Source organism: Nerophis ophidion, linkage group LG14, assembly GCF_033978795.1.
Source record: "Nerophis ophidion isolate RoL-2023_Sa linkage group LG14, RoL_Noph_v1.0, whole genome shotgun sequence".
In the NCBI taxonomy this organism is placed as follows: Eukaryota; Metazoa; Chordata; class Actinopteri; order Syngnathiformes; family Syngnathidae; genus Nerophis; species Nerophis ophidion.
In genome coordinates, this window is record NC_084624.1 from 8,491,467 (window position 1) to 8,505,358 (window position 13,892).

The window sequence follows — 13,892 nt, forward strand, 5'->3', positions numbered from 1 at the left end:
ATGTAGACTGCAATATGATGGCAGTCACACATAAGAGATACGTGTGGACTGCAATATGATTTAAGTGAACAACACCAAAATGTTATATGTTCCATTGAAAATATAGAACATTACACATGGCACTCAAAAATATATCAAAATGTTTTAGTACGACTTATAACCTGATGCAACTAATGTGAGGACTAAATCTGGGTATGCTTACCGACCTCGAAGCTTTGTGATTTGGTACAGGGTGAAATGATAAGTGTGACCAGTAGATGGCAGTCAAACATAAGAGATACGTGTAGACTGCAATATGATGGCAGTCACACATAAGAGATACGTGTAGACTGCAATATGATGGCAGTCACACATAAGAGATACGTGTAGACTGCAATATGATGGCAGTCACACATAAGAGATACGTGTAGACTGCAATATGACTTAAGTGAACAACACCAAAATGTTATATGTTCCATTGAAAATATAGAACATTACACACAGCACACAAAAATATATCAAAATGTTTTAGTGCGATTTATAACCCGGTGCGACTAATGTAAGGAATAATTCTGGGTATGTTTACCGACCTCGAAGCTTTGTGATTTGGTACAGGGTGAAATGATAAGTGTGACCAGTAGATGGCAGTCAAACATAAGAGATACGTGTAAACTGCAATATGACTCAAGTAAACAACACCAAAATGGTATAAATTCCATTGAAAATATAGGACATTACACACGGCGGTCAAAAATCTATCAAAATATTTTAGTAAGAATTATAATCCGGTGCGCCTAATGTACGAAATAATTCTGGGTGTGCTTACCGACCTCGAAGCTATTTTATTTGGTACATGGTGTCATGATTAGTGTGGAAAGTAGATGGCAATCACACATAAGATATACATGTAGACTGCAAAATGATGGCAGTCACACATAAGAGATATGTGTGGACTGCAATATGACTCAAGTAAACAACACCAAAATGTTATATGTTCCATTAAAGATATAGGACATTACACACAGCGTTGAAAAATCGATCAAAATGTTTTAGTACGATTTATAACCCGGCGCGACTAATGTACGGAATAATTCTGTGTGTGCTTACCGACCTCAAGGTTATTTTATTTGGTAAATGTTGTATTAAGTGTGACCAGTAGCTGGTAGTCACACATAAGAGATACATGTAGACTGCAATATGATGGCAGTCACACAAAGGAGATACGTGTAGACTGCAATATGATGGCAGTCACACATAAGAGATACATGTAGACTGCAATATGATGGCAGTCACACATAAGATACGTGTGGACTGCAATATGACTCAAGTAAACAACACCAAAATGTTATACGTTCCATTGAGAATATAGAACATTACACACGGCACTCAAAAATCCATCAAAATGTTTTAGGACGACTTATAACCTGGTGCGCCTAATGTATGGAATTATTCTGGGTATGCTTACCGACCTCGAAGCTTTGTTATTTGGTACAGGGTAAAATAAGTGTGACCAGTAGATGGCAGTCAAACATAAGAGATACGTGTAGACTGCAATATGATGGCAGTCACCCATAAGAGATACGTGTAGGCTGCAATATGACTCAAGTAAACAACACCAAAATTGTATATGTTCCATTCGGTAAGCACAACCAGTATTACTCCGTACATTAGTTGCACCGGGTTATAAGTCGGACTCAAACATTGTTGATAGATTTTTGAGTGCCGTGTGTAATGTCATATATTTTCAATGGAACATATACAATTTTTGCGTTGTTTACTTGATTCATATTGCAGTCTACACGTATCTCTTATGTGTGACTGCTATCATATTGCAGTCTCCATGTATATCATATGTGTGACTGCCATCATATTGCAGTGTCCATGTAATTATTATGTGTGAATGCCATCTACTGGTCAGACTTATCATTACACCATTTACCAAATAAAATAGCTTCGAGGTCTGTAAGCCAAACCAAAATTACTCCGTACATTAGGCGCACGGGGTTATACGTCGTACTAAAACAATTCTGATAGATTTTTGAGCGCCGTGTGTAATGTTTTATATTTTCAATGGAACATATGCAATTTTGGTGTTTACTTGAGTCATGTTGCATTCTACATGTATCTCAAGTGTGACTGCCATCACATTGCATTCTACACTTATCTCTAATGTGTGACTGCCATCATATTGCAGTCTACACGTATCTCTTATGTGTTAATGCCATCATATTGCAGTCTACACGTATCTCTTATGTGTGACTGCTATTATATTGCAGTCTACACGTCTCTCTTATGTGTTAGGCATCATATTGCAGTGTACACGTATCTCTTATGTGTGACCGCCATCATATTGCAGTCTACACGTATCTCCTATGTGTTACTGCCATCATATTGCAGTTTACACGTATTTCCAATGTGTGACTGCCATCATATTGCAGTCTACACGTATTTCCTATGTGTGACTGCCATCATATTGCAGTCTACACGTATCTCCTATGTGTTACTGCCATCATATTGCAGTCTACACGTATCTCCTATGTGTTACTGCCATCATATTGCAGTCTACACGTATCTCCTATGTGTTACTGCCATCATATTGTAGTCTACACATATCTCCTATGTGTGACTGCCATCACTTTGCAGTCTACACGTATCTCTTATGTGTGACCGCCATCATATTGCAGTCTACACGTATCTCTTATGTGTTACTGCCATCATATTGCAGTCTCCACGTATCTCCTATGTGTTACTGCCATCATATTGCAGTTTACACATATTTCCTATGTGTGACTGCCATCATATTGCAGTCTACATGTATCTTTTATGTGTGACTGCCATCGTATTGCTGTCTACACGTATCTCTTATGTGTTACTGCCATCATATTGCAGTCTACACATATCTCCTATGTGTTACTGCCATCATATTGTAGTCTACACGTATCTCTTATGTGTTACTGCCATCATATTGCAGTCTACACGTATCTCCTATGTGTTACTGCCATCATATTGCAGTCTACACGTATCTCTTATGTGTTACTGCCATCTACTGGTCACACTTATCATTAGGTACACCGGGTCATAAGGCTCACTGTCGAGTTTTGAGAAAATGAAAGGATTTCAAGTGCGCCTTATAGTCCGGAAAGTACGGTACTGTGTTTTATTCTTGTGTTTGTTTAGTAATAGAATACAAACAATATTTGGCAGCATTTTCCTCCCAATCTTTCTACGTTTTTATTTCCCCTCAGGTGCGGCGTCAGGGAGCACAGATCTCCTCCCCGCCCCGAGTCCGGCCACGAACTGGACCGCGTCTCTTCTGACCGACAGCGGGCGTGACAGCGACCTCATCTACAAGTTCGCCGGGCGTCAGGCAGCCAATATTCCCGATCACGTGGTGCCCCAAAACCTGACGGACCAGTTCACCGTGGCCACGTGGATGAAACACGGGCCCAGTCCGGGACTCAGGGCTGAGAAAGAAACCCTGCTCTGTAACTCTGACAAAACCGGTGAGGATTTCACATCTTTTTTGCCTTTCAGGGAATTTGGTTTCTTTTTGGAACAAATCTCTCTCCTGAAGGTACAAAAAAAAAAAAAGAAATCCGCGATTCATTTTCTGTGTGTTCTAGATCAGTGGTTCTCCAACTGAGTACTACCTCAGAAAAAACTTGGCTCTCCAAGTACCCCCGTGATGACTAATAGTACAATACAGTGGCGTAGTAGGCCTAAATACTCATTAAAAACAAAGTAGAAGTTTTGGAACCATTACACCAATCAAACAAGCACAAAGTACAACTATAAGAAGCTAAAATATGTCCGCATGTTTAAAGTATTTGATAAAACCTGCTTTACTCGAGTAAAAGTAAAAAGTAGTCTTCAAAATAATTACTCGAGTAAGAGTAAATAAGTATTCCATGAAGAAACTAATCAAGTAGTGATGTATTTAGTAGGTATTTTTTAGTGGTTCTTGGACTACAATTGTAGTGTTTGAGTGTGTGTGTGTGTGTGTGTGTGTGTGTGTGTGTGTGTGTGTGTGTGTGTGTGTGTGTGTGTAATAGAATTCCTGTAAGCTGAAATGTGAACATTTCTCCTGACACAGATGATTGCACATGATATAAATGTTATTTTTACTAGTTTAAAAGTCACGATTGAATTTTTTTTTTTTTTTTTGCTGCCTTGTCTGACGTGTGACTTTTTACAGTCAGTATGTTTGGGTTCCCTCCGGGTACTCCGGCTTCCTCCCACTTCCAAAGACATGCACCTGGGGATAGGTTGATTGGCAACACTAAATTGGCCCTAGTGTGTGAATGTGAGTGTGAATGTTGTCTGTCTATCTGTGTTGGCCCTGCGATGAGATGGCGACTTGTCCAGGGTGTACCCTGCCTTCCGCCCGATTGTAGCTGAGATAGGCGCCAGGGCCCCCCGCGACCCCGAAAGGGAATAAGCGGTAGAAAATGGATGGATGGATGTTTCTATGCACCAAATGAGTCCAATAATTCAGTTTCTTCTATTTTCACAGCTATATGTGAAGTTGTAGTTTCCATGCTCTTGTCTCTACTGTGACCTCTTTAGGACCAGCCTTTCTAAATATATAAAGATGTGTATTTACAACATGAATAATATATACATACTATGCAAATGTAGAAAAGCTTGTTGTGAAAAAAAGAGTTGGAATTTCACAAGAAAAAGGTCACAATTTCACAAGAATAACTTAGAATTTGGGCAGTATTATAATAAAAGTTGTCATTTTACTCGACACAAGTCAAGATTTTACTAGAAAAACGGAACATTTGTGCAATGTTATGATAAAAGTTGGAATTTTACTCAATAACAGTCGCAATCTTACAAGAAAAGCTTAACATTTTGGCAATTTTGTGAAAAGGGTCGTAGTTTTACTTGACTAAGGTCACAATTTGATAAGAAAACTTATACATTTTGGCAATATTTCACTAACAATTGGAATTTTTCTTGGCAAAAGTCATAATAATACTCCAAAAATGTCACTATTTTACAAGAACAAAAAAAAAAGTTGGCAATATTATAAAATTTAGAATTTTATTTGACAAATGTCACCATTTTGCATTAAAAAGTAATAACTTTAACAAGAAAAGTATTCATTTTACATAAAAAAGTGAGAATTTGACAAGACAATATTGCAATATTTCAGAAACAGAAAGATTATGAGAAATTGTTCCCAATTTTATAAGAAAAAAGTCGCCACGTGAGAAAGACTGCTTTTAGTTATTTAAAAAAAATATGTATATTTTGTATGTAATTTGGTTTTTAGTCTTCATTATTTACGTCGTTATTACAGTATGTCTTTGTATACATGTTTTTTTAATACTTTTTTTAATTAATTTTGGCCAAAGGGGGCGCACTTGAATTTCTTACACACACTTGTTATTTCATATGTTGACCAGAGGGGGAGCACTTTTAAAAGCGACACACAGTCAATTTGAAAAATCCCTCCTAATTGGGACCACCCTCATTTTGAAAGATTTCACTAACAGGGCTGCAAACGACACCTCAATCTTTTGTTTTGTTGTAGGTGTTTTTTTTCTGGGATGAATAGGGAAGTCCTTCTTTAGCTGCCGTCTTGTTTTATCTTTGCACCTGTCAATGTTTACTGTTGTATGCACAATAAATCAACAAAACATCCTGACTTTGGAGCAATGTTCAGGGACTCTAGTATTTGGCTCTCTATTAGATGCAATGGTTTTTCCGTATTGGGACCATGATTTATGTCCTAACTTATTCTCCAGTCCAAGAACACACACGCACACGCGCGCACGCACACACACACACACACACACACACACACACCCACACACACACACACACACTCTCGTATTTGCTACCTTCTTGAGACCTCCGAAAAATGTCTACCTCTAGTAATATGTTAAAAGTTGTAATTTTACTCAACGCAAGTCAAAATTTTACAAGGAAAAACTAAACATTTGTGCAATATCATGATACAAGTTGGAATTTTACTTAATAACATTCGCAATTTTACAAGAAAAGCTTCAAATTTCGTCAATATTGTGATAATACTCGGAATTTTAGTTGGAAAAATTATGACACTTGGCTGTTTTTTCGGGGAAGAATAGGGAAGTCCTTCTTTAGCCGTCTTGTTTTATCATACATTGCTGCCTTTGCACCTGTCAATGTTTACTTTTCTATGCACGTTACATCAACCAAAAATCCTGACTTTGGAGCTATGTTCACGGACTCTAGTATTTAGCTCTCTATTAGATGCAATGGTTTTCTGTATTGGGACACAGATTTATGTCCTAACTTGTTCACACCTCCTCATATGAAAGCAACTTTTCCTTCTTGATGTCTCAAGAAGGGTAAAAAAACACACACACACACACACACTGTCAATGTTTACTTTTGTATGCACGTTAAATCAACAAAAAATCCTAACTTTGGAGCAATGTTCACGGACTCCAGTATTTGGCTCTCTATTAGATATTAGATGCAATGGTTTTCTGTATTGGGACCATGATTTATGTCCTAACTTGTTCACCAGTCCAAGAACACACACACACACACACACACATACTCTCGTATTTGTTACCTTCTTGAGACCTCCGAAAAATATCTACCTCTAGTAACATGTTAAAAGTCGTAATTTTACTCAACGCAAGTCAAAATTTTACAAGGAAAAACTGAACATTTGTGCAATATCATGATACAAGTTGGAATTTTACTTAATAACATTCGCAATTTTACAAGAAAAGCTTAAAATTTCGTCAATATTATAATATTCGGAATTTTACTTGGCAAAATTATGACACTTGGCTGTTTTTTCGGGGAAGAATAGGGAAGTCCTTCTTTGGCCGTCTTGTTTTATCATACATTGCTGCCTTTGCACCTGTCAATGTTTATTTTTGTATGCACGTTACATCAACCAAAAATCCTGACTTTGGAGCTATGTTCACGTACTCTAGTATTTAGCTCTCTATTAGATGCAATGGTTTTCTGTATTGGGACACAGATTTATGTCCTAATTTGTTCACACCTCCTCATACAAAAGCTACTCTTCCTTCTTGATGTCTCAAGAAGGGTAAAAACACACACACACACACACACACTGTCAATGTTTACTTTGGAATGCACGTTAAATCAACAAAAAATCCTAACTTTGGAGCAATGTTCACGGACTTTAGTATTTGGCTCTCTATTAGATGCAATGGTTTTCTGTATTGGGACCATGATTTATGTCCTAACTTGTTCACCAGTCCAAGAACACACACACACACACACACTCGTATTTGTTACCTTCTTGAGACCTCCGAAAAATGTCTACCTCTAGTAATATGTTAAAAGTTGTATAATTTTACTCAACGCAAGTCAAAATTTTACAAGGAAAAACTGAACATTTGTGCAATATCATGATACAAGTTGGAATTTTACTTAATAACATTCGCAATTTTACAAGAAAAGCTTCAAATTTCGGCAATATTGTGATAATGCTCGGAATTTTACTTGGCAAAATTATGACACTTGGCTGTTTTTTCGGGGAAGAATAGGAAAGTCCTTCTTTAGATGTCTTGTTTTATCATACATTGCTGCCTTTGCACCTGTCAATGTTTACTTTTGTATGAACGTTACATCAACCAAAAATCCTGACTTTGGAGATATGTTCACGGACTCTAGTATTTAGCTCTCTATTACAGGGTCGGGAACCTTTTTGGCCGAGAGAGCCATGAAAGCCAAATATTTTAAAACGTATTTCAGTGAGAGCCATATAATATTTTTTAACACTGAATACAATTAAATGCGTGCATTTTTAAGTAAGACCAACATTTTTAGAGAGTAATAAGTCCCTCATTCTTTTTAATAACGTTGTTATTGGGGCGGTACATCTCGGATGGTAGAGTGGCTGTGCCAGCAACTTGAGGGTTCCAGGTTCAATCCCCGCTTCCGCCATCTTAGTCACTGCCGTTGTGTCCTTGGGCAGGACACTTTACCCACCTGCTCCCAGTGCCACCCACACTGGTTTAAATGTAACTTAGATATTGGGTTTCACTATGTAAAGCCCTTTGAGTCACTAGAGAAAACGCGCTATATAAATATAATTCACTTCACAAAATAATTCACTTATTCTAAAGCTAAATAATAATAAATATAATACTTCTCACCATTAATGCGACTTATTGAACAGGTGCGATAGAAAATGGATGGTTGGATTAAAATGAATGAGAATGTCTTATCTTTTGAACGTTATTTTTAACACTGTGATTATCAGCGGAATTATTCATTACGTATTATGTTAAGCAATGCCTGCTAAGATTTATCTGAGAGCCAGATCTGGCTCTAGAGCCATAGGTTTCCTACCCCTGCTCTATTAGATGCAATGGTTTTCTGTATTGGGACACAGATTTATGTCCTAACTTGTTCACACCTCCTCATATGAAAGCTACTTTTCCTTCTTGATGTCTCAAGAAGGGTAAAAACGCACACACACGCACACACACTTTCAATGTTTACTTTTGTATGCACGTTAAATCAACAAAAAATCCTAACTTTGGAGCAATGTTCACGGACTCTAGTATTTGGCTCTCTATTAGATGCAATGGTTTTCTGTTTTGGGACACAGATTTATGTCCTAACTTGTTCACACCTCCTCATATGAAAGCTACTTTTCCTTTTTGATTTCTCAAGAAGGGTAAAAACACGCACACACACACCCTTTCAATGTTTACTTTTGTATGCACGTTAAATCAACAAAAAATCCTGACTTTGGAGCAATGTTCACGGACTCTAGTATTTGGCTCTCTATTAGATGCATTGGTTTTCTGTATTGGGACCATGATTTATGTCATCACTTGTTCACACCTCCTCATTGGGAAGCTACTTTTCCTTCTTGATGTCTCAAGAAGGGTAAAAAAACACACACACACACACTGTCAGTGTCTACTTTTGTATGCACATTAAATCAACAAAAAATCCTGACTTTGGAGCAATGTTCACAGACTTTAGTATTTGGCTCTCTATTAGATGCAATGGTTTTCTGTATTGAGACCATGATTTATGTCCTAACTTGTTCACACCTCCTCATATGGAAGCTACTTTTCCTTCTTGATGTCTCAAGAAGGCTAGAAATACAAGAACACACTTACACCAAATTGACTGTGTTTCCATTGTTTGTGTTTATTTGCTGCTGGTCTTTGCAGAAATGAACCGCCACCATTATTCTCTCTACATCCACAACTGCCGCCTGGTTTTCCTGCTCAGACGAGACTTCAGCCAGCGCGACACTTTCCGACCTGCTGAATTCCACTGGAAGCTAGAGCAGGTGAGATGTGTGTGTGTGTGTGTGTGCGTGCGTGCGTGCGTGCAATGGTTTTTCCGTATTGGGACCATGATTTATGTCCTAACTTGTTCACCAGTCCAAGTACACACACACACACACACACACACACACACACTCGTATTTGTTACCTTCTTGAGACCTCCGAAAAATGTCTACCTCTAGTAATATGTTAAAAGTTGTCATTTTACTCGACACAAGTCAAGATTTTACTAGAAAAACGGAACATTTGTGTAATGTTATGATAAAAGTTGGAATTTTACTCAATAACAGTCGCAATCTTACAAGAAAAGCTTACCATTTTGGCAATTTTGTGAAAAGGGTCGTAGTTTTACTTGACTAACGTCACAATTTGATAAGAAAACTTATACATTTTGGCAATATTTCAATAACTATTGGAATTTTACTTGGCAAAAGTCATAATAATACTCCAAAAATGTCACTATTTTACAAGAACAAAAAAAAGTTGGCAATATTATTAAATTCAGAAATTTATATGACAACTGTCACCATTTTGCATTAAAAAGTAATGCGTGCGTGCGGGGAAGCGTAGAATCATGGTGATTTTACACAGTGGCTGAAAAGCTACCGATGTTCGTGTGGCGTAGGATGAGTTCTTCCGTTTTCATTACCTGCCCACATTCCTTCATACTCTCCCCGAATTTGTTCACCAAAATACCCAGCGCGGTCACAGTGGAAAGGGGTTTTAGTCACGGAGGATGACTTTGGCTGGAGGATGTGCACACTTTTGGAATGTTATTGTCCGTGCTTTTATGAATTGGATTGTCATCATGTTTAGCCTTCCCGGTAAGGTCTATTCAGGTGTACTGGAGAGGAGGCTACGCCGGATAGTCGATCCTCGGATTCAGGAGGAACAGTGTGGTTTTCGTCCTGGTCGTGGATCTGTGGACCGCTCTATACTCTGGGCAGGGTTCTTGAGGGTACACGGGAGTTTGCCCAACCAGTCTACATGTGCTTTGTGGACAGGAAGTCCTGTGGGGAGTGCTCAGAGAGTATGGGGTATTGGACTGTCTTATTGTGGCGGTCCGGTCCCTGTATGATCAGTGCCAGAGCTTGGTCCGTATTGCCGGCGGTAAGTCGGACACGTTTCCAGTGAGGGTTGGACTCTGCCAAGGCTGCCCTTTGTCACCCATTCTGTTCATAACTTTTATGGACAGAATTTCTAGGCGTTGAGGGGATCTGGTTTGGTGGCTGCAGGATTAGGTGTCTGCTTTTTGCAGATGATGTGGTCCTGATGGCTTCATCTGGGAATCAGCACCTCCAAGTCCGAGTCCATGGTTCTCGCCCGGAAAAGGGTGGAGTGCCATCCCCAGGTTGGGGAGGAGATCTTGCACCAAGTGGAGGATTTCAAGTACCTCTGAGTTTTGTTCACGAGTGAGGGAAGAGTGGATGGTGAGATCAACAGGTGGATCGGTGCGGCGTCTTCAGTAATGTGGATGATGTATTGATCCGTTGTGGTGAAGAAGGAGCCGAGCCGGAAGGCAAAGCTCTCAATTTACCGGTCGATCTACGTTCCCATTCTCACCTATGGTCATGAGCTTTGGGTTTTGACCGAAAGGACAAGATCACGGGTACAAGCGGCCGAAATGAGTTTCCTCCGCCGGGTGGCGAGGCTCTCCCTTAGAGATAGGGTGAGAAGCTCTGCCACCCGGGAGGAGCTGAAAGTAAAGCCGCTGCTCCTCCACATCGAGAAAAGCCAGATGAGGTGGTTCAGGCATCTGGTCAGGATGCCACCCGAATGCTTCCCTAGGGAGGTTTTTAGGGCACGTCCGACCGGTAGGAGGCCACGGGGAAGACCCAGGACACGTTGGGTAGACTATGTTCCCCGGCTGGCCTGGGAACTCCTCAGGAACCCCTGGGAGGAGCTGGACGAAGTAGCTGTGGAGAGGGAAATCTGGGCTTCCCTGCTTAGGCTGCTGCCCCCTCGACTCCACCTCGGATAAGCAAAAGAAGATGGATGGATTTTGTGCATGGCATAGATTTGCCGTGCGCCCACCTTAGAGGGAACGTTGTTGTTGACCCACTTTTTCCACCAAGTTTCTGCTGAGTTTCCCACAGGGCTGCGAACTATCTGTGGTGGGAGTGGATAATAATTGCATAGTTGGCCATGACGTATGTGCATGTAATTTTTATATATGCTCTGGGCATACAGGTACCTGTCCACATTTGTATTTAAACATGGGGGAAATTCCTCTCCTTTTGAGTACTGGAAAACTGGTGGATGTAATTATTAACCACTCGGTCATAAACACAAATTCATGAGATGGACTCATCGACAGCTTGTCTTAATATCTTCATATAGTTAAACTAACAGAATGTTTCCATCTTATTTGCATACAAACTGAATATTAATACAACCTATGGCAGTAAATATACTTTTATAGTAGATAATAAGTTTCGATTGGATCCCTAGGAGCCAAAACATGCATTACTTGTCTTTTGTGATATTATTGTTCAGCTCTAAGGTTTGCGGTGTTTTTCAAAAATAATATTGCATTGTTTTTTTGATTGCAATGTTGTTAGAAAAGGACATAAACATCAAGTACACACACTTTCCCTTAAGATTGCTTTCGGCTCCATCGACTCCCATTAGAACTGCTATTTTTTAACAAACTCTACTTCTTGGCTTTTTTCCATGAAAACCTACTGAATCTCATTCTTGTCGAATGGGAAAAAAAGGAAAACATTGTTATGGTGAAATTGGGCACTTCAGCTACCAAAAGGCGGCAAAAAAAATATGAGCAGAATTGTCAGAGCTTTGATGAGCGGAAATGAGTTTAACTGCCATTTTACCACTGAAATGCAATGAAAATGATCTCAGTCAGTTGTAGGGTTGTCTCGATACCCAATATGTTGTATATAAAAAATGTATTTCGATACTACAAAAAAATGGCATTATCTTTAAACATATGATTATTATTGCAATTTAGCAATTTAAATAAAATTGTGAACATACTAGACAACTTCTCTTTTAGCAGTAAGTAAACAAACAAAGGCTCCTAATTAGTCTGCTGATGTATGCAGTAACATATTGTGTCATTTATACACCTATTATTTTGTCAACATTATGAGGGACAAACTGTAAAAAATGGATTATCTACTTGTTCATTTACTGCTAATATCTGCCTATTTTCTGTTTAAACATGCTCTATCGACACTTCTGTTAAAATGTTATCAGTGTATATGAGTATATATGTGTGTATATATATATATATATATATATATAATATATATATCATTCTTGCTCAGTAGGCACTGTAAAAATAATTGCTTGCTGTATTAAAACCAATGTTGTCATGACTTATTGACATATTCATAGTTGGAATTACCCAACTTCAAATATTTCCCACGGCAAAAATTTTTTTTAGCTATTGTATATTTTGCATTTCCACATTATATTGCAAAAAGGTAATAAAACATGAAAAAATATATATATTTATCTCAATAGGTAGATAGATAGTCACTTTACATGTGAAGTGAAGTGAATTATATTTATATAGCGCTTTTCTCTAGTGACTCAAAGCGCTTTACATAGTGAAACCCAACATCTCAGCTACATTTAAAGCAGCGCGGGTGGCACTGGGAGCTGGTGGGTAAAGTGTCTTGCCCAAGGACACAACGGCAGTGACTAAGATGGCAGAAGCAGGGATCGAACCTGGAACCCTCAAGTTGCTGGCACGGCCATTCTATTAACCGAGCTATGCCGCCCCGAAGTGCGAAAAGGTCGCCGACTTTCTGCACAGCCAGTTGCCACAGAGCTCCAAACATTATGTGGCCTTCCAATTGGCCCACATACAGTGCGCAGAGAGCTTCATGGAATGGGCCCTTCCTCTTCCAACATGACTGTGCATCAGTGCACAAAGCAAGGTCCATAACAACTTGGATGACAGAGTCTGGAGTGGATGAACTTGACTGGCCTGCTCAGAGTCCTGACCTGAGCACCTCTGAGATGAATTAGAACGGAGATTGAGAGCCGGGCCTTTGTGAGGAATGTTATCACGGCGAGGGAGAAGGAGACGAGGACGCTGCGTGTCAGAGCTGCCTCTCGCCGTCTTCCTTCCTCCCGCACTTAGCAAGGACACTCGATGGCTTCCGCTGCAACTCCATTTAGCTCCATTGATTTTTCCATTCTCACCCGAGGGAGGAGGAGCAGGGAGCCACAAAAGAAGGTTGGTAAAGCGAGAGCGAGGAAGACCCCTCTCCCCCATTTGTCAAGTGGATCGAACACAGTGAAGGAATGTGGCGTCGGAGGGAGACCAGTACACACACACACACACACACACACACACCTATCGACGATAAACTAATGTTCCGTCTTTCTTGAGTGCACGCGGTAATGAACGAGTCAGCCAGGCACAAGGCCAGAAACGAATCAAGATACAGACTTTAGTCCTGTTAGATCAACTGCACACAAAAGACCGAAAAGGAAAAACATCTTTTGTGGGTGTTTTCATCCCTAAAGTTTGTGTCCACCGAGTCATTGATGCTTAACCTGTGATGGTTTTAATTGACATTTTAAAAAAGCTTTATTTTCGTCTAGATTGGGGAATTGCCAAAATTTTCAATTTGGCCTGCCTTG

At 39.5% G+C, this 13,892-nt stretch overlaps 1 protein-coding gene across 1 annotated transcript in view; it reads left to right on the forward strand.

Annotated features, from left to right (window-relative positions):
* clstn2a (calsyntenin 2a) overlaps window positions 1-13,892 on the forward strand; it is a 376,557-nt gene that overhangs the window by 295,857 nt on the left and 66,808 nt on the right. The window contains exons 8-9 of the mRNA XM_061919775.1: window positions 3,225-3,482; window positions 9,156-9,277. Coding sequence (XP_061775759.1) covers window positions 3,225-3,482; window positions 9,156-9,277 — 380 coding nt within the window. The remainder of the gene's footprint in view (window positions 1-3,224; window positions 3,483-9,155; window positions 9,278-13,892) is intronic.